General features: G+C 36.2%; 2 protein-coding genes across 4 annotated transcripts in view; both read left to right on the forward strand.

The window, feature by feature from the left end:
* Positions 1-3,518: 3,518 nt before the first annotated feature.
* LOC127858402 (myosin-IIIa-like) overlaps positions 3,519-19,410 on the forward strand; it is a 75,982-nt gene continuing 60,090 nt past the window's right edge. For 2 of the 3 annotated variants that reach the window (XM_052395538.1, XM_052395536.1), the window contains exons 1-6: positions 13,925-14,181; positions 14,862-14,930; positions 15,449-15,587; positions 16,107-16,198; positions 16,770-16,884; positions 18,725-18,872. In XM_052395538.1, coding sequence (XP_052251498.1) covers positions 14,068-14,181; positions 14,862-14,930; positions 15,449-15,587; positions 16,107-16,198; positions 16,770-16,884; positions 18,725-18,872 — 677 coding nt within the window. In that variant the 5' untranslated portion in view covers positions 13,925-14,067. Of the gene's footprint in view, positions 3,574-13,707; positions 14,182-14,861; positions 14,931-15,448; positions 15,588-16,106; positions 16,199-16,769; positions 16,885-18,724; positions 18,873-19,410 lie in introns of those variants that run through there. The other variant, XM_052395535.1, reaches the window with a different exon arrangement.
* LOC127858406 (uncharacterized) lies at positions 9,845-13,559 on the forward strand. Its single transcript, XM_052395543.1, has 3 exons — positions 9,845-11,550; positions 11,617-11,649; positions 11,683-13,559. The coding sequence occupies exons 1-3, from the start codon at positions 10,675-10,677 to the stop codon at positions 11,722-11,724; spliced, it is 951 nt and encodes a 316-aa protein (XP_052251503.1). The 5' UTR covers positions 9,845-10,674; the 3' UTR covers positions 11,725-13,559.

The following is a 19,410-nucleotide window of genomic DNA, read 5'->3' on the forward strand; positions in this document are numbered from 1 at the left end:
ATTATGCCCCTGGGGTCAAGTTTGACCCTGCCCCGAGGGTCACAAAATAGAACATATGCTTATATACGGCCTATTTTGTGAAAACTTTAAAAACTTCTTGTCCATAACTGTATGGCATAGGGCTACCAAATTTAGTATGAAGTGACATGTAATAGTTCTCTTCTTAGTTTGTTCAAATAACGCCCCTGGGTCAAATTTGAAACTTCTCCGGGGGGTCACAAAATTGAATATAAGCTTATAAAGTGCTTATTTTGTGAAAACTTCAAATATATTCTTGTCCATAACCATCCGGCCTAGGGCTATCAAATTTGGTATGTAGTGACATCTTATAGTCCTCTACCAAATTTGTTCAAATTATGCCCCTTGAGTCAAGTTTGACCCTGCGTCGAGGGTCACAACATTGAACATATGCTTATATATGGCCTATTTTGTGAAAACTTTAAAAACTTCTTGTCCATAACTGTATGGCATAGGGCTACCAAATTTGGTATGTAGTGACATGTAATAGTTCTCTTCTTAGTTTGTTCAAATAATGCCCCTGGGGTCAAATTTGAAACTGCTCCGGGGGTCACAAAATTGAATGCTTATAAAGTGCTTATTTTGTGAAAACTTCAAATATATTCTTGTCCATAACCATCCGGCCTAGGGCTATCAAATTTGGTATGTAGTGACATCTTATAGTCCTCTACCAAATTTGTTTGAATTTTATCCCTGGGGTCAAATCTGACCATGCCCCAGGGGTCACAAAATTGAACATATGCTTATATAATGCCTTTTTTGTGAAAACTTAAAAGAAAATTCTTTTCCATAACCATTAGGCCTAGGGCTACACAATTTGGTATGTAGTGACATTGTATAGTCCTCTACTTAGTATTTTTAAATTATGCCCCAGGGGTCAAATTTGACCCTGCCCTGGGGGCCACAAAATCGATTATATGCTAATATAGTGCCTATTTTGTGAAAACTTTAAATATCTTCTTGTCCTTAACTATAAGGCATAGGGCTACCAAATTTGGTATGTAGTGACATCTTATAGTTTTCTACCTAGTTTGTTCAAATTTTGCCCCTTGGGTCAAATTTAACCCTGCCCGGGGGGTCACAAAACTGAACATACGCTTATATGGGGCCTATTTTGTGAAAACTTTAAAAATCTTTTTGTTCATAACCATTGGGCCTAGGGCTACCAAATTTGGTATGTAGTGGCATCTAATATACCTCTACCAAACTTTTTCAAATAATATCTCTGGGGTCAACTTTGACCCTGCCCCGGGGGTCACAAAATTGAATAAACGCTTAAAAAGCGCCTATTTTGTGAAATCTTAAAAAATCTTCTTGTCGAAAACCATTCGGACTACGGTTAACAAATTTGGTATGCAGTAACATCTTATAGTCCTCTACCAAGATGGTTCAAATTATGCTCTTTGGGTCAAATTTGACCCTGACCCGCGGTCACAAAATTGAACATTATATACGCTTATATCTTGCTTATTTTGTGAAAACTGTTAACATATTCTTATCCTTAACTCTAGGACCTAGGGCTACCACATTTTGTATGTAGTGAGGTATAGTAGTCCTCTACAAAGTTTGCTCAAATTATGCGTCTGGGGTTAAATTTGGCCCAGCCTAGGGGTCACAAAAGTGTACATGTGCTTAAATAGGGCCTATATTTAAGTATTTGCACATGCCGAGAATATTTATTTCAGCCTTTTTTCAGCAGTGGAGCGATACAGGGCCATTGTGGCCCTCTTGTTTATAAGAATATGTCAAAATGGGCAAAAGTCAGGGACAATACTGTCTAAATGCCCTTTTAACAACTCTGGTGACATGCGGCTGTAGTATATTTTCTCTGTAAATTTACAGCCAAACACAAAATGTCATCATCATAAATGTATACCGGGCAGCTTACATGTATATAAATATGATACGAGGTCTTATACAAATTAACCTGGATATTTATAAAAAACACCATCTCCCTGTAAAGTGTAAAGAGAGAAGGCATTTATTCACCAGTAACATTATGTTCAGTACTGGTAAATTGCAAGCAACGAACATGAAAAATTCAGTTCCCAATTCGAGTTTTTAAAAAGTTCAACTTTGCTTAGGTAATAATGCATCAATGTTGATTCTAAAGAAAAAGAGTAATCATTTATGCCTAAACTGTTCTGCTGTCCAGAAGCAAGGACGTCATACACAAGCTTTACAACATTTATAGTTTTAGTTACTAAACAATCTAAAATGAATGTCCATTCTAAGTTTGCTGTCTTATTCTTCCCTCAAATCATACATGTTTCTTGCATAATTGAATGTTCATGTCCATGGATCACAATGTATATTGTAACAAACATTATTTCGAATTATCTTTCACAGTTATATATATATACACTAAAGCAAATATTAACATTTGTCTCAAAATGAATCATCCTCTGAAGCCCCCGATGGGATTCAAACCCATACCTCTTTCCTCTGGAGAGGAAAGTATTCTATCTTAAAATACAAGGGCATGTAAGAGGAAAACTAGCAATTTCAAAGGGACATTTTCACAAATTAGACATGTATTGAAGTTTGTTATTAAATACTTTAAATTGATAAGTAAACATTTTAGCAAAATAACTCAATAAAAAAAAGAAAAAAAAGAAAGGAAATCTCCCTTAACTGGGCTCGATCCATTGACTCTTGGAGTAAAAGCTTAAACAAATGGGCCATCAGTGCTCCCATATAGTCAGTGGTTTATTTTATACTTATAATATATAAGCACTCCTTGTAATGTCACAAAATCTATCTATCTATACATACTGCCAAGCGCCCTTTAGAGCATTATAGGCAGAGGGACATTATCGAGTCCGTTTCCTGGGAAGAACCAGTACTAGGTGTCTATGTAGGAGATAATGAGAATGCTCCCCGATTGGGGAGCGAACCCACGAACTCCCGATCGCTAGGCGGACACCTCATCCACTACACCACCGCGATCTAACTATACCATAAGAACTCCCCAAATTATTTTTGTCATTATAGACTCTATGCTATATTGATAAATGCAAACATTGAATCTAAAAAGCTGCAATAAAAAAGAATAAAATTGAATAAAAATATAAAAGTAACCCTCAAATGGGCTCGAACCATTGACCCCATGGAGTAAAAGTCTACCGTTTGGATCAATCGGCCATCCATGCTCATACAATGAGTGATGTGTTTCATACGTTATCAAGTTTATGTAAGCAATCCTCGTATCTCACAAAATATAACGAAAACAGTTGATTTAATTTTTTAATTTACTCGATGTCAATACTATAAGTACTCCTATCAGTTACACGTATGTCAGTAATGGCATCTTTAAATTTTAACAAGTTTTTTAGTACGTTGTGGGAATTCACAGATCTACATTAAATTATTACTTAAAGAATATTTTCTTGAAAAAGACGAGCTAAAACACACGTTTAAATTTTTCCTCCTTACGAGGGGGCCGCCATCTTGTTTTCTAAAGTAGTTCCAAATCCAATATGACGGCCGCCTACGTACATCAGAGAGACGGTGTGGTGTAGCCCACTGTCCGATGCGTTCAGATTGCTGTCATAGGTAAGAAAACACAACTTTCATAATCAGCTATTTTCGTTTAATAACATGCATAACTTGTGTTTGATTATGTTTACTTAGGGATTGTATGATGTTTTCTATTTTCCAATACAAAAATAACGTTGTCAAGATGTAGAAATTAATTTAACAACTGAAACTTTTTACTTCCTGATTCGTGACACTAAATAAATTTTACAAGAATGTCAATATATCAGGCTCAGGGTATAGATTAGTTCTGGCTACCATAACTTTAAATGTCACTTGTTATGATTTTTGACTGGCGCGACTTTATACAGGTCTGTCAATACTATATGAACTGTACGCTGAAGCTTCTTTAGCTAGATATAGATATTCTTACAATAATGAATCTATTTCTATCATAACTGTAACGCTAAAAAAAACTTAAAATAAAATTGCATACATAATTTAATTCTTGTACTGTTAATTAGGGATTTTAGGGAAAAGCAGTTTTAATGAACATAAATTTGTGTTTTCACATATTATCTAAATAATTTTGATGTGTTTTTATACAGCCTAATTTCCACTTTACAGTACAAATATTTCATGGTATCATAGTTTGTATGCGTAGTATCAAGTTACCTACTGCTCAATATGCTGACAAATTATAATATTTCTTCATATTACTTCAGATTACTTTATCACTCGTGTTATATTCAACAAGATTTGCAAGTTCAATGGTATTATATGTATTTCTTTCCATTCCAGGCATTAATATTTGATTTTCAAATAACAGTGCTCGAATTTAGCCACTGGACTGAAGACCAGGTCCACCAAAATTACCGTTGGTCCAGTAGAAAATTACAGATGACTGGTCCGATGGTCCAGTCATATTTGATGACTGGTCTGATGGTCCAGTCAATTTTGGATGTAAAGGAATGTCCAAATCTATTAATGAAATGTTCATATTCAGTAATGAAATACAAAAAAAACCATAAAAATAAAACAGGATGATTATGACTTGCGCTCATCGGATTTGAGCAATGACGTCTCATTCATATGGAATACTCTCGTCATTTTCGAATTAAAAGGTTAAATGAACTGAATAACACGTGTTTTTTGATGCCTTTAATGCCACATTTAAACTATTAATCATGTCTGTATTAATTAATTTATGGTACATTGAACATTTTATTGTGATATGTTTGATCCGTAAGGCGTAACAAATGTTCCAAACTTTTCTGATTAAAACACCGTGCATGTAGAGTTCTTTGTAGAGAATAAACTACTGAACAATCTACATTCGTTTAATATTTATTTCATAAGGTCATGTCAATGAACAAATTGTTATCTGCAGTAAAATGTAATATCATAATAGTAGATCTAGAATAGATTCGTTTATGTCAAAATCCCATAACTGTATCGGTCTAGTAAAAAGTAATTCGGTCCAGGTTTTTTACTCTTACTGGTCCGAATGTCCACTGCTCCAAAAAAGTTATTCGTGAAGACTAACAAATATTTTTAAAAAAGGTGTTTTTAGCATAAAAACTGATTTCAAATCAGTAATGGTAAAGAACATGGTATTTGTAAATAAACTTATCATCTCTTCTCATCTTCTCCCAAATTTCCAACAGCCAGCTTCCTCCAGGCATCTCAGTTCTCAAAGTCTCTCCATCAGTCTGTCCCCACGTCTTGCCCATCTGCTCAGCATCTGCATCCAGGTCTCGGTGTCAGGTGTTCCTAGGCTGTCCTCTCTTTCTCTTCCCTTTTGGGTTCCAGGTGGAAATTTGCCTTGCCATATTTGATGCCGGCTTGTGACTAATCATCCGCCTACATCTTTGAGACTCTGAATGATGTCTTCCTCACAGGCTGCTTAATTCTTTTATCTTCTCCATAAGTTTTGTTGGTTATATTGTCTCACTAGTGAATCTTAACTCTATTGCTGAGGATTTTCTTCATAAAGTTGACGGTTGTTCTGAAGGTCTCTGCTCCATGAAGTAGTATCAGCTTCACGATTGTTTTGAAGACCCCTATTGTGGTGTTGAAGCCTATTTTGCTGGATTGAAGACTGTTGTGTTATATTGATGCCGGTTATGATGTTTGCATTAGTTCCTTAATGGCTGACCATGATGCTGCAGATATAGGTGAAGTTTTCCAATTCTTCCAGTGCCCCGCCTAAGACTGTGATGGGTGTGTCCCTAAATGCTTTGATGATAAACACCTTGCTTTTCCCTTTGCTTCTGATGAAGCACAGTCTAGCTGAAAAGCCTGCAATGATGTTCGTGTTTTCCTGCATCTGTTGAGGTTGTGAGAGTAGGGCCAATTATTGGGTAAAGTGGTAGTTGTCCTTTTGCTTCCAAAGTGTCCACTGGGTTCTGTTTTGCTACTTATCCATTTAGATATTTACTATTTTCATGACCCACTCTATGGCCAGCAGGATTAGGGAAAAAGGTGAGAGTAAGCAGCCTTTCCTCTCTCCAGTTCTTACTTCAAATGCCTCAATGCGTTGTCTGCCATGATCGATTCTGTAGGTAATTCCCGTCATAAGACTGTCTGATGATGTTGATGATCTTTTCTAGCACTCCATAGTGCTTCAGTTACCTCCAGAGAGACTGCCTGTCAGTGTTCTCAAATGCCTTCTCATATTTAATGAATTTCTCATACAACGGCTAATTCCATTCCAGGAATTGTTCCAGAATGATGTGCAAGGTGGTGATCTGGTCAGTGTGCAAGATCTCGCCTTTTGGAAGCCTCCTTTTTGGTCACATAAATAAGGGTCACATAAATAAGGATAAAAATGGGTCTTTCATTCAGACCAGCAAAATGCGAATAAAAACCTTTCCTGGGATTTACAAAAGCCTTATCCCTTGGTGACTATTTGTATATTTAGTTGTTACATGTTCGGAAGTGTTTCTATATTGAGAACATGACACCATTAACAAAAAATAATATCACAGAAAAGCAGGAAAACTTAACCCTGGGATACTGGAGTTTACTTTCATTTATAACTTAATTTTATTGGGTCAGAAGGCCACATAGTAGCCGTAACATGAAAACCAGACCTTTAAATTTTTGTAAATTTTCTTTATTTTGGATAAGAACACCATAAACAAGTTTATTTTACTTAAACAAAACGTAAAGGTTTTAATCAAGAAAATGACCTACAATGCTTACATGTTTTGGTTTAAGTTGTTTACATAAGATGGTTAAAATATTTTTGGAACATGAAATAGAAATGGAGTATCTATACAGGTGTGTTGACTTCATCAAAAGCTATTACCGTAATTACTCTATGTTTTTTGGACACTAAGTTTTCGGACGAGCCCAATTTTAGAATTTTTTTTTTTTTCGTGACTCTTAATTTTCGGACACACTAGTTTTCGTCCATAATTAAGTTTGTAAGTTTTCGGACAGTATAATTTACAGCGCTATTTTACCAAATTTCGGTCATATTTTCCATATCTAATGACACTTCGATCATGGGGTTTTACAACCAGATTAACATCATAAAACATGGCAGGTGAATGCCTAAGGGCAACGGACTATTACATTTGCGTTATTGGGTAAATAACAGTGTAAACCGGTATAAAACAATGGTTTCGCCCGATAGCATAAGCCTTATGACAATTACCAGGGGTAGTGCCAATTAACAGTTCAAGCATCTACTGCAATGGTACTGTACTACCGTAACCCCTTCTCAGTTAAATAACTGTGACAAATACTAAACGCTTCAAAGTGTGATGCACCCTATTGCAAGTTTTACGAACAATGGAAGGTGTTAGACAACAACTATCAAAAATGAACAAACACAGAATTCATAATTTGGTTTTTTTATTGCGTTAATTACAGGTTTATACTAGCGAGTATCGGTACATCACATGCTCACCTTTGAACTCGTTGCTCAAAGTACAACCTTGTAGTAACTTTCTGACAAATAAATTAAGCATTTAAAAATTATTTAAAACGCAGTGCAAACATATATAACTGTAATTTATACTTTACGGTATGGTATTTTACAAGCGCGTGCTATATCCGGTAGTCGTTGATACAATTGACGCTATTTTCGGATACTTTAATTTTCGACTCGAAGTTTTTTGACACATGTATTTTGTGAATATTTTTCGTATCTAAGTTTTCGACAAGCAAAAAAATAATTATTTTTAAGTGTCCAAAAACATAGAGTAATTACGGTAATTCTAAAAATGTTTGTTTCTGCTTGCTTGAAAATAGTGCTCAAATCTTGATCACTGCAGTATATGTAAGAAAGTGTTTGATTTTTAGGGGGTAATAATGTTTTGTGATGCATAATAATATATTGTCTACCAAAGCTCTGTGTACTGGTAGTGCTACGGTTAAAGCTTACAGAAATTATGGTATACTATAGAATTTGGGTTTGAAAAAGACAGAATCAAATTTTTTCAGTTTGCATATTAAATAAATGAATACTATTCCCAAGTTTCTGTTATACACAGTACACTACAAGTATGTAAAACATATCAACATGAGCAACTTATATTAACATTGTTGTGTTTTAAAGCCTATTTGTCTAATACTGCCATGGCTGATAGGTTATTGTAAGGCCATACATGAAGTAAGGTCAGTCAGTCTGAGCTGTTAAGTATAAAATATTAGTTTGTGTCTATAAGTATACATTGAAAGGCAGCAAAGGTATGCATTCAGTGATTTATGTTTGTTTGGCTTTATATTTTACAGCCTGTGCCTAGTGATTGGGACAAATAACGCAATTAAAAAAGGAAATGGAAAAATAAAACATTATTGATATGATTATAAATAGCAGTATTCAATTGTTTATAAGGCATGCTTAACTGCATTTTTTTTATGTCCCCCCACCACTTTAGTGGGAGACATATTGTTTTTGCCCTGTCAGTTGGTTGGTTTGTGTGTTTGTTTGTGCAAACTTTAACATTTGCCATAACTTTTGCAATATTGAAGATAACAACTTGATATTTTGCATGCATGTGTATCTCATAGAGCTGCCCACTTTGAGTGGTAAAAAGTTAAGTACAAGGCCATCTTTAAAGGTCAAAGGTCAAATATATGGCTCAAAATTGCTCATTTACTGTACACTTATGCAATATTGAAGATAGGAACTTGATATTTGGCATGCATGTGTATCTCATGGAGCTGCACATTTTGAGTGGTGAAAGGTCAAGGTCATCATTCAAGGTCAAAGGTCAAATATATGGGGACACAGTGTTTCACAAACACATCGCTTGTTTTAATATATATTATAAAGTGCTAGGAATATATCACTGTATAACTCAATAAACCAATTATTGAGTTTATTGAAAGAGTTTGTCATCTCTTTTGGGGAAAGTTTTGTCAGATTTTTGAGGTAAATGTTACTTTACCATTTGGAAACAGCCTGTAAAATGCTGTAATTTTGTGCAAATCTGTAATTAATCATAATAAAATCATCATAAGCATAGTTATATTCATCATAATTTTAGTTTCGTTCTCAATCTATATCAGTTATCAAACAGCCAATTGAAATATTTTAATATTTAAGACTAAAACAATTCAAGTCTTTTGAATGTTCTTGGGCTGTCAGGTTCTCTTTTGATCCATAAAAAAGAGAATCAGAAGATTCCATTTTTAATGTGTTAAAAAATTATTTTTTAAATGCTCATACTATTAATTGCATCATAGAATATAGTGCTGCTTCTACATTAACATTTAAAAATAGTCTCAAATAGGTTTCCAATATGAAGATGGTGAATAATCAAATTTTGTGGCCTTAACACTGTTGTTATCTAGCAAGGATTATGAAGTAGATTTCCAATAAAAATTAGGCTATGTAAGTGCCTCTGCAATTATGGTTGCTGATGTTATAAAGAATGTTTCTAAACGATTAGATTCATGTTTATTGTTTGTAATAAGCAGTGTATAATGCTTTAATGCAACTAACATTTCATATCCACCATAATATGAGTCACAATCTTGGAAAACGATGTTTTATGCATGTGTGTAAAGTGTTGTCCCAGGTTAGTCTGTGCAGTCCACACAGGCTTATTAGGGATGACACGTTCCACCTAAACATGATTTAAGCTATTTGAGCTATTTAAAGACTTCTTTTATTAAAAAATAACATAAAAGTGGTAGCAAACTGCACAGGCTAGTCTGGAGTGACACTGTACACATGTGCAGCTAGTCTGGAGTGACACTGTACACATGTGCAGCTAGTCTGGAGTGACACTGTACACATGTGCAGCTAGTCTGGAGTGACACTGTACACATGTGCAGCTAGCTAGTCTGGAGTGACATTGTACACATGTGCAGCTAGTCTGGAGTGACACTGTACACATGTCACTGTGCAGCTAGTCTGGAGTGACACTGTACACATGTGCAGCTAGTCTGGAGTGACACTGTACACATGTGCAGCTAGCTAGTCTGGAGTGACACTGTACACATGTGCAGCTAGTCTGGAGTGACACTGTACACATGTGCAGCTAGTCTGGAGTGACACTGTACACATGTGCAGCTAGTCTGGAGTGACACTGTACACATGTGCAGCTAGTCTAGAGTGACACTGTACACATGTGCAGCTAGCTAGTCTGGAGTGACACTGTACACATGTGCAGCTAGTCTGGAGTGACACTGTACACATGTGCAGCTAGTCTGGAGTGACACTGTACACATGTGCAGCTAGTCTGGAGTGACACTGTACACATGTGCAGCTAGTCTGGAGTGACACTGTACACATGTGCATTAAACACAGTTTTCCCAGAGCGAGACATAAATATTTAATCATTTGTCCCTGAACAGGACATGCTCACTCGTTAAATCCTACATAACTTTGGATTTAACCATGTGTGATTGCATTTTGCTGATAAGACAGACTGTAGGTCGTTAATCATGTAATGAAGATCTTATAATCTTACACATTGTGTAATAATGTAGATTCTTTTATTTTCATTTTCGGATGTGAAATTTTGTGGATTAATAAAATCTTGGCATTGTCGTTTGATATTAAATTTGTCCAAATATACACAATTAACAATGGTATGGGGTCTTTGCCAGATATTTAATGGATAAGATTCCTGCATATTTTAGTTTAAATGAAAACTCCTCTTCCCATCATGAGCAGCACAAAATCACATAGGTAATTAGGTGGGAAACAACACTATGGTCCCCATGAGTAAGCTGGAAAACAAGACTATGGACTCCATGGGTAAGCTGGGAAACAAGACTATGGTCCCCATGGGTAAGTTGGGAAACAAGACTATGGTCCCCATGGGTAAGCTGGAAAACAAGACTATGGTCCCCATGGTTAAGCTGGGAAACAAGACTATGGTCCCCATGGGTGAGTTGGGAAACAAGACTATGGTCCCCATGGGTAAGTTGGGAAACAAGACTATGGTTCCCATGGGTAAGCTGGAAAACAAGACTATGGTCTCCATGGGTAAGCTGGGAAACAAGACTATGGTCCCCATGGGTAAGCTGGAAAACAAGACTATGGTCTCCATGGGTAAGCTGGAAAACAAGACTATGGTCCCCATGGGTAAGCTGGAAAACAAGACTATGGTCTCCATGGGTAAGCTGGGAAACAAGACTATGGTCCCCATGGGTAAGTTGGGAAACAAGACTATGGTCCCCATGGGTAAGTTGGGAAACAAGACTATGGTCCCCATGGGTAAGCTGGAAAACAAGACTATGGTCTCCATGGGTAAGCTGGGAAACAAGACTATGGTCCCCATGGGTAAGTTGGGAAACAAGACTATGGTCCCCATGGGTAAGTTGGGAAACAAGACTATGGTCCCCATGGGTAAGCTGGTAAACAAGACTATGGTCCCCATGGTTAAGTTGGGAAACAAGACAATGGTCCCCATGGGTAAGCTGGGAAACAAGACTATGGTCCCCATGGGTAAGCTGGGAAACAAGGCTATCATCCCCATGGGTAAGCTGGGAAACAAGACTATGGTCCCCATGGGTAAGTTTAGAAACAAGACTATGGCCCCCATGGGTAAGGTGGGAAACAAGACTATGGTCCCCATGGGTAAGGTGGGAAACAAGACTATGGTCCCCATGGGTAAGTTTAGAAACAAGACTATGGTCCCCATGGGTAAGTTGGGAAACAAGACTATGGCCCCCATGGGTAAGGTGGGAAACAAGACTATGGTCCCCATGGGTAAGGTGGGAAACAACACTATGGCCCCCATGCCAAATATAAAATAGAGTAAACTTTAATAGAAGTATCTGATGAGCACGCTGACAGTTTGGGCTAATTTGTCTAGACTTGTCTTAAACAATGGATTTTCAGATCAAGGCCAAAAGATTTCACGTGAAAGTGCTGTGGGTTTATAATGCATCTCTCCTATGACAAATATCTTGTTTCCCATAACACTTTTTTTTTCAAACCTCTTTCAACATTTAAGATCCATACCCAGATATACATATAACTTTTACAATGTAGGTTAAAGGGGCCTTTTCACGTTTGGGTAAATTGACAAAATTGAAAAAAGTTGTTTCAGATTCGCAAATTTTCGTTTTAGTTATGATATTTGTGAGAAAACAGTAATACTGAACATTTACCATGCTCTAAAATAGCCATTATAGGCATCTTTTGACGATTTAAAAACCAAAAAATTATTAAGCGTTGCAACGAGAAACGAATTAATAACTTGAAGAGTTCTGTTGTTGTTGTTATATCTTGGGGGATTGCTTATATAAAGTATAAAATACATGTAATATTGTGTTCGGAAGGATGGTCGTGTGGTCTTAGTCGTAGTCTTTTTACCCCAGGACTCCAGAGTCAGCTGAGTCCTGCTGAGGGTTAACTTTTGTTTCTTTTTTAAAATTTATTCTTGATTTTTTACTGGAGCTTTTTATATCCAATGTTACCATTAATCAATATAAAGCATTTAATGACAAACTTCAAAACATGCCAAAATCTGTGAAAAGGCCCCTTAAGCAAACAAGAACTTATCTGATGGCTTATCCATTTCCCACTCCGAAGCAAAGTGAAAATGGCCATATGCAAACAGCATTAAACCCAAACAGCCTGCAAGTTACTCACAGTCTATTCAGGTTTTATGCTGTTGATGCTCATCAGTATCTAAAGGTTGGAAATGAAGCGTTTAAAACTTGAATCTAGTAAGAAAGGTCTTTAATTAAATTTAACTTTCTTAGGGACTACAAATGCGTCCAAATATGTATCTCAGTGGTTAAGGGTTATAATGAACAGTCAGATATTTTTTAGAATCTAACTTTATGTTTGTATTATATTTCATTAGTTGGAAACAAGAATCCCTCAGCATGGCTTTGATTTTATGTGTAATTTTTATGCCCCCTTTCGAAGAAAAGGGGGTATATAGTTTTCGCACCGTCCGTCTGTAAGTCTGTCTGTCTGTCACACTTTTTGTGTCTGCTCTCTATTTCAAATACTTTTCATCCGATCTTTACCAACTTGGTCAGAAGTTGTGTCTAGACAATATCTAGGTCAAGTTCGAATATGGGTCATGCTGGGTCAAAAACTTGGTCACGGGGTCACTTAGTGCATTTCAAGGATTTAGCATGGTAAAATGCTCATAACTTCTATCAAAGCGTTTATAGGGGGCATTTGTCATTCTATGGTGACAGCTCTTGTTTTTATCTAACATGAAGAGGGTTAGTTTTTCAACCCATACATTTGACTTGTGTGTTTTTCGACTAATTTTATATTTACTTAGATAGCTTAAAGTCATGCTTTAAGACCAACGCAGTGTGTCAGTGCATCAAAAATATCAAAACGAATTAATATATATTTTATCACAGCTGATGTCATAAGATATCCAATACTTTGTAATTGAACAATTGAATATAAGATAGCAATACATGTACAATGAAAGTAAAACAAAAGTGTAATCAGCATTTTGTTAATGAAATGGGGATGTTCTTTTCATTTAATCACTAAAATTTTACTTTGAAACATTTTTTTTTTAACCAACCACTGGTTCAATTTTTTTCCAATTGAAAATCAGTAAACCAAATCATAAAAAAGTTGCTTATTTGTACTACATGCATTATTTTTATCAAGCACCCTATTGGAACTTAAGATATTGTTTACTTTAAATATGATAATGTAAGATGCCATGGCTTTGTTCTATTTTCATATTTTCCATATTTATGATTTGTTAAAAATGCTTTGTTTCTTAACATTTCCTTTTTGTTTGCTTTTAGCTTAAAACCTAAGAAAGTCTAAGCAAACTGGAACACATTATTTTTTTAACTTTCTACAGATATAGTTAAACTCACATGAAAGTGTACATTAAAGGATTAAATGTTGTTACTGGACATTCTCACAGCTTGTTCTTAAACCTATAAATTTTATTAAAATCATAAAAAAGTGCCAAGTTAAAACCATAGAAAAGGTCACACACCACCATGTTACAGTCTGCATACCTGGGCATAGTGTTTCATAACTGATGTAAGTATTTAATATAAAATTGGGGACACTGCTTTCGCAATAAACGTCTGAAGAGATGCAGACAACGTGACTGTGCCAAGTCAAGGAGTCTTCTCAAGAGTTCAAAGGTTAACATGGGACCTCCAACAAAAGGGGTCAGCACAGATGACCTTGCTAATGTGGGTGAGCTGGATGATCAGACACTTCTTGAGGAGTTGAACCACAGATACAGAAGGGATCTGATCTATGTGAGTATCTGGTTATTAAATGAGCCCCGGTCTGGGAAAATAGAGTTGTATGCATGTGCATAAAGTGTTTCCCAAATTAGCTGGTGAAGTCCGCACACACTTATCAGGGACAACATTTTCCGTTTATACTGGATTTCAGGAAGAAATAGACTTCCTTTTAATAAGAAATGCAATAATAGTGGAAAGTATAGTCCCTGATAAGCCTGTGAGGACTTCACAGGCTAATCTGAGACTATTTATGTAAATAAATGAGATCTGGCTCGTTCAAACCTCCATAAGAGAAAGGTATTGCATATTACTTTCTTGATCACGGTATGATACATGTGTACATGTTCACTTTTCCTTTGTCAATAATACTGGTTATTTTAAGAAATAAATTGATATTTAATCAATGGGCTAATAAATGAGAATTTAAATATTATATATTTATCTGAGGAACATTTTTGCATTTGAAATCAGAACTATTTTAAACATGCTTTGCTCAGATTCCAGAGTTTTTCATTGATTATATGGAAGTATTGCATAAATCATTTGAAACTTCATTTAATATTATGATATTTAGTCATTATGATAAATTGCATTATCATTTGCCTGTTGACTGTGTGTTTATTTTCTGTGTTCAATAGGGTAGCAATATAAATGATGTTTCTTCGTCTCACAGTGTTTTGTTTTTGTTACAGACATACATAGGGGACATTCTGGTGTCAGTGAACCCCTACAAAGAGTTACCCCCCTTGTACGGGGATGAGGTAAGAAGCATAAAACTAGATAGTGTAGTGTACCAGTCCTCTAGTATGTATATCAATCTCTAGTACTTGGAAGTTGTTAGTGGAACTATGATTAAAAACATACCTTGTTCAAAGATTCCAAGGTGGAGCTATAACTCCAAGGTTGTGCCAGATTAACTTCCCAATACGAAATTGTTATGCAATGTATGAAACTAGATGTTAATCATTACAAACAAATAAAAATATTCAAGTGAATAGTGTTAGTGAAGCTAAGATATTATGATATAAAATGTTGAGCAATATAATCAAGTTAACCATTTATCAATATCTGTATTTCAGACAAACTATTGTAATATACTAAATAGTATATTACAATAGAACATCTTTCACAATATACTCAAATTAAACATGTATCAAGATATATATTTCAAAGAATTGATTTAAAAGGGAGGAAACCTTTCCTTGTAAATATGCATTGAAATGTTTCCAATAGTTTGCTACAGATGGGTTATTAGAACATACACATGTTCTGTCCGCAGATTGGTCATCGATACGGGAAGGCCAAGTCTCTACGAGAGTTACTCCCCCACGTATATGCGCTTGGTTCCCGTGCCTTCCACAATGTGCAGCGACATGAGGGGAACCAGGCTGTGCTGGTCAGCGGGGAATCAGGGGCAGGTAGCAGGGGGATTTTTTAAGTTATTTTTGCAAGTATTGTTGCACAATTAAAATGCAAGCCTTTTCCTGGCGAGTTTGGGAAAAATATAATTTCAGGATTGGGATTCGGATGAGGACTTTGTCAGAGAACATTGAGATTAAATGGAGAGTACAAGAACCACAATTCTCTTACCAGTATTTTTGGAGTAATTGCCCTTTGTTTACTTAACGTGAAGTCCTTGATATGCCCACCTTTGAAGTGTATATAGCAGTTGTACTGTCTGCCTGTCCACCCATCTGTGTATGGGTCTATCTGTCTTTCACTCTCAGCAAAGTGTCCTGTCTCAGACCAAGTATTCATCATCATAACAGTACATTTTGCCAATAACACCCATCTCTCTACCACAAAATATAATATCTTGAGATCAAAAGTCATAATTCGCCATAGAATCGATCAAGATGATGGGTGAAATAAATATTTCTGGTGCATTAAGCACTGACAGTGGTGATATTACTTGTTTGAAATTCTTTGTGTTGCAGGCAAGACAGAGATTACTAAGATGTTGGTTGCCCAGGTTTCAAGACTTTCACAGTGGAGTGGGGACTATTTTCTTCAGGAACGAATTGTTCAGGTAGATTTGATGTTACACAGGTGTGATCATGGAGTGGGGATAAAGAATAAGATAATTATGTTTTTTAACTAGTTCTATGTTGTTTTTTTGCATTTTACATAGCTGAGCCCCAAACCCAAAAACATGGCTGGAACAAATTATACCATGATTTGTGTATGATATCTGCCTTGTATTGAGTTATTTATGAAGTATGACTTGTGCCATGTAGGTGCCTATTTAATAGTGAACATGTGTCAACTTCAACTCAACACCCATTCATCCATCCATCAACAAGTCAACAATTTCATCCACCATCCATCCATCCATTCATCAGCCACCCATCCATCCATCCATCTGTTCATCAAACATCTATCCGTTCATCACTCATCCAGCAATCATCAACAATTCATTCATCTATCTGTTCATCAGCCACTCATCCACCATACATCCGTTCATCACTCATCAATCACTCATCCATCTATCTATCCATCCACCCACACACCACACCACGCCAAACATCACAACACATGCATACCTACATACATACCAACACTCACTGACCCTAGTCACCATTTCCTCTTTGCGTTTTAAGATCAACCCCCTGTTGGAAGCCTTTGGAAATGCATGCACTGTAATGAACAACAACTCCAGCCGCTTCGGGAAATTGATTGAGTTGATTTTCTCAGAGGAGGGGCAGCTGTTAGGAGGTGAGGTCGGGGTTGAACAAGGGAAATAATTTGATAAAGAGAAATAATCAATTTAATGAAATGAAACTGTAAAAATAAATATGTGCAGGTAAATAACAGCTTTTTTAACCCTTTCCCACTCAGAGGTAAAGTGAAAATGTGCAAACAGCATAAAACCAGAACAGCTTACGAGTAACTCACAGTCTGTTCAGGTTTTATGCTGTTTGCTGCTCATCAGTATCTAAAGATCGAAAATGAAGCCTTTACAACTTTATATTGAAAGAAAAGTCTTTAATTTTATGTTTCTTTCTATGGGACTACAAATGCGTTTAAATACGTATCTAAGTAGTAAAGGGTTAAATATCACCCAAGATAATCATCAAGATGATCAAATATGCAAGGAAGTTAATGTTGCTGAGGCATTTCCGTAATGAGCTTCCCAGTAATAAAGTTAACGGCAACATAAGCATCAAACATTTTTAAGAATTACGTTTTGGTATAATGCAGTGTTCCAGAAAATTTTCAGAAGCCAGTTATATTTTCAAAGTAGGGGGCGATTAAGCAATAAAACAGGTGTACTTGCACCATTTCAATTGATATTTTGGGGAAAGTAGTCGGGGTCTAGATAGAATGTTACCGGTGAAATCGCCAGCTGCCGGTGCTTCCAGAGAACACTGTATTATGGTACAGGAGTGCAGCCATTTTGTAGAAAATAAAACAATCAAAATAATTGTTGAGGTAACTATTGCTAAATAGGCAATCAACATCTCAGCATCATTCTATTGCATGGCTTTTATAACGAAAATGCTTCATGATATTATAACACCTAGAAGATTTCATAAAAAATACATCAGAATAAGATTAACTCATAAGCTGTTCACAGGGGATATTCGGGCCGCAAAACGGACCTGATCCCAAAGCAAAAGGACCCGATCCCAAACCGTAATTGTAAATTTATTATGATTTTGTTCTCCTGATTTGAATAATTATAAAGAATTATATTAAATTAATTTTTACCATATCAGTGGACTTTTAGTGCAAATTGCATTTTTTCCAAAAATGGCCGAGAAATGGCCTGATGTCTCAATATTTATTTATTAAACAAATCCCAATTTGGTCCCTTCTGTTAATTACAAATTCCCATTTTTTTTCCATTTTGTCGATTTAAAAAATCCTAATTTGACCAAACTCCTTTTTCAAAAATGGCTAAGTAAACCCCTGCTTCAGCTTTTATGCTGTTTGCTGCTCATCAGTATCTTAGGGTTGGAAATGAAATCTTCAAAATTTGAATCTAGTAAGAAAGGTCTTTAATTTTCTGTAATTTTCTTAGGGAATACAATTGGTTCAAAATATTATCTGAGTAGTAAAGTGTTAAGTTTGTAACATGTACTGTATTTTGACAGCGGTTATTAGGAAGCACATATTGGAAGAGAGTCGAGTGATTAAAATGTGTCTTGTTCTGATAAAACTGGGCATAATACATGTGCGTAAAGTGTTGTCCCAGATTAGCCTGTGCACTGCGCACAGGCTAATCAGGGATGACACTTTCCGCCTAAACTTGATTTTTGGTAAGGAGGGATTTCCTTGAAACTGAAAATACCATAAAAGCGGAAAGTGTCATCCCTGATAAGCCTGTGCAGACTGCACAGGCTAATCTGGGACAACACTTTACGCACATGAATTAAGCACCGTTTTCTCAGAACAAGACACAAATTTTCCTCCTTTACTGGATTTTGGCCAGAAGAGACTTCTTCAAACAAAACTTAAATAACAGTGGAAAGTGTTGTTCCTGATAAGCCTGTGCAGACTGCACAGGCTAATCTGGGACAACACTTAACTCACATTCATTGTATTTTGACAGCCGTCATTACGGAGCACATGTTGGAGAAGAGTCGGGTGACGAGACAGGGTCCCGGGGAGAAGAACTTCCATATTTTCTACGACTTGATGTGTGGATTCACACCTGAGGAGCGACAGAGATACTTCCTGGCACAACCAGAGAGATACAGGTGTGTGCTGGGTACCAATGTGGAGGGGCTACACCAACTTTAGTAAATTAACCCATTTATGCCTAGTGGACTCTCCAGTCCTTCTAAATTGAATCAATTTATTTCCAAAATTAGGAATGTCTAGTATATATTTATTTCTATATTTAGAATATTTCTTTCAGAAATTCCTTTATGCAGACAGCGCAGACCCTGATGAGATGCTGCATCATGCGGCGTCTCATCTGGGTCTACGCTGTTTGCCAAGGCCTTTTTTCTAGACGCTAGGCATAAATGGGTTAAGCAGGGATAATGACTTGTTGGGTCAAATGTTGAAGAGTTATAGAGCTAAATCAGTTTTAGTAAATTAAGCAGGAATTTTATTTTGCCCACATTGGATAAATGTGTAGGAATACATCAGTTTTAGTAAATGTACCAGATCTGTGTCCGCTTGCATATGCCAGAGTAGAGGTGAGTGAATTTCCAAAGTAGCCTGTCAACCAACTTAATTATCATAAAATATCAATAATGATTAACTTTTGGCAACTGTTTTTCACTGCAG

This window comes from Dreissena polymorpha, chromosome 14 (genome assembly GCF_020536995.1).
Source record: "Dreissena polymorpha isolate Duluth1 chromosome 14, UMN_Dpol_1.0, whole genome shotgun sequence".
Lineage (NCBI taxonomy): Eukaryota > Metazoa > Mollusca > Bivalvia > Myida > Dreissenidae > Dreissena > Dreissena polymorpha.

Excerpts from the sequence above, each read along its gene's own strand:
- LOC127858406 (XM_052395543.1), top strand. The coding sequence starts at position 10,675 with ATGGTCCCCATGAGTAAGCTGGAAAACAAGACTATGGACTCCATGGGT. Across the intron at positions 11,551-11,616 it reads CTATGGTCCCCATGGGTAAG|TTGGGAAACAAGACTATGGC; the intron begins GTGGGAAACAAG and ends CCCATGGGTAAG. Across the intron at positions 11,650-11,682 it reads CTATGGCCCCCATGGGTAAG|GTGGGAAACAACACTATGGC; the intron begins GTGGGAAACAAG and ends CCCATGGGTAAG.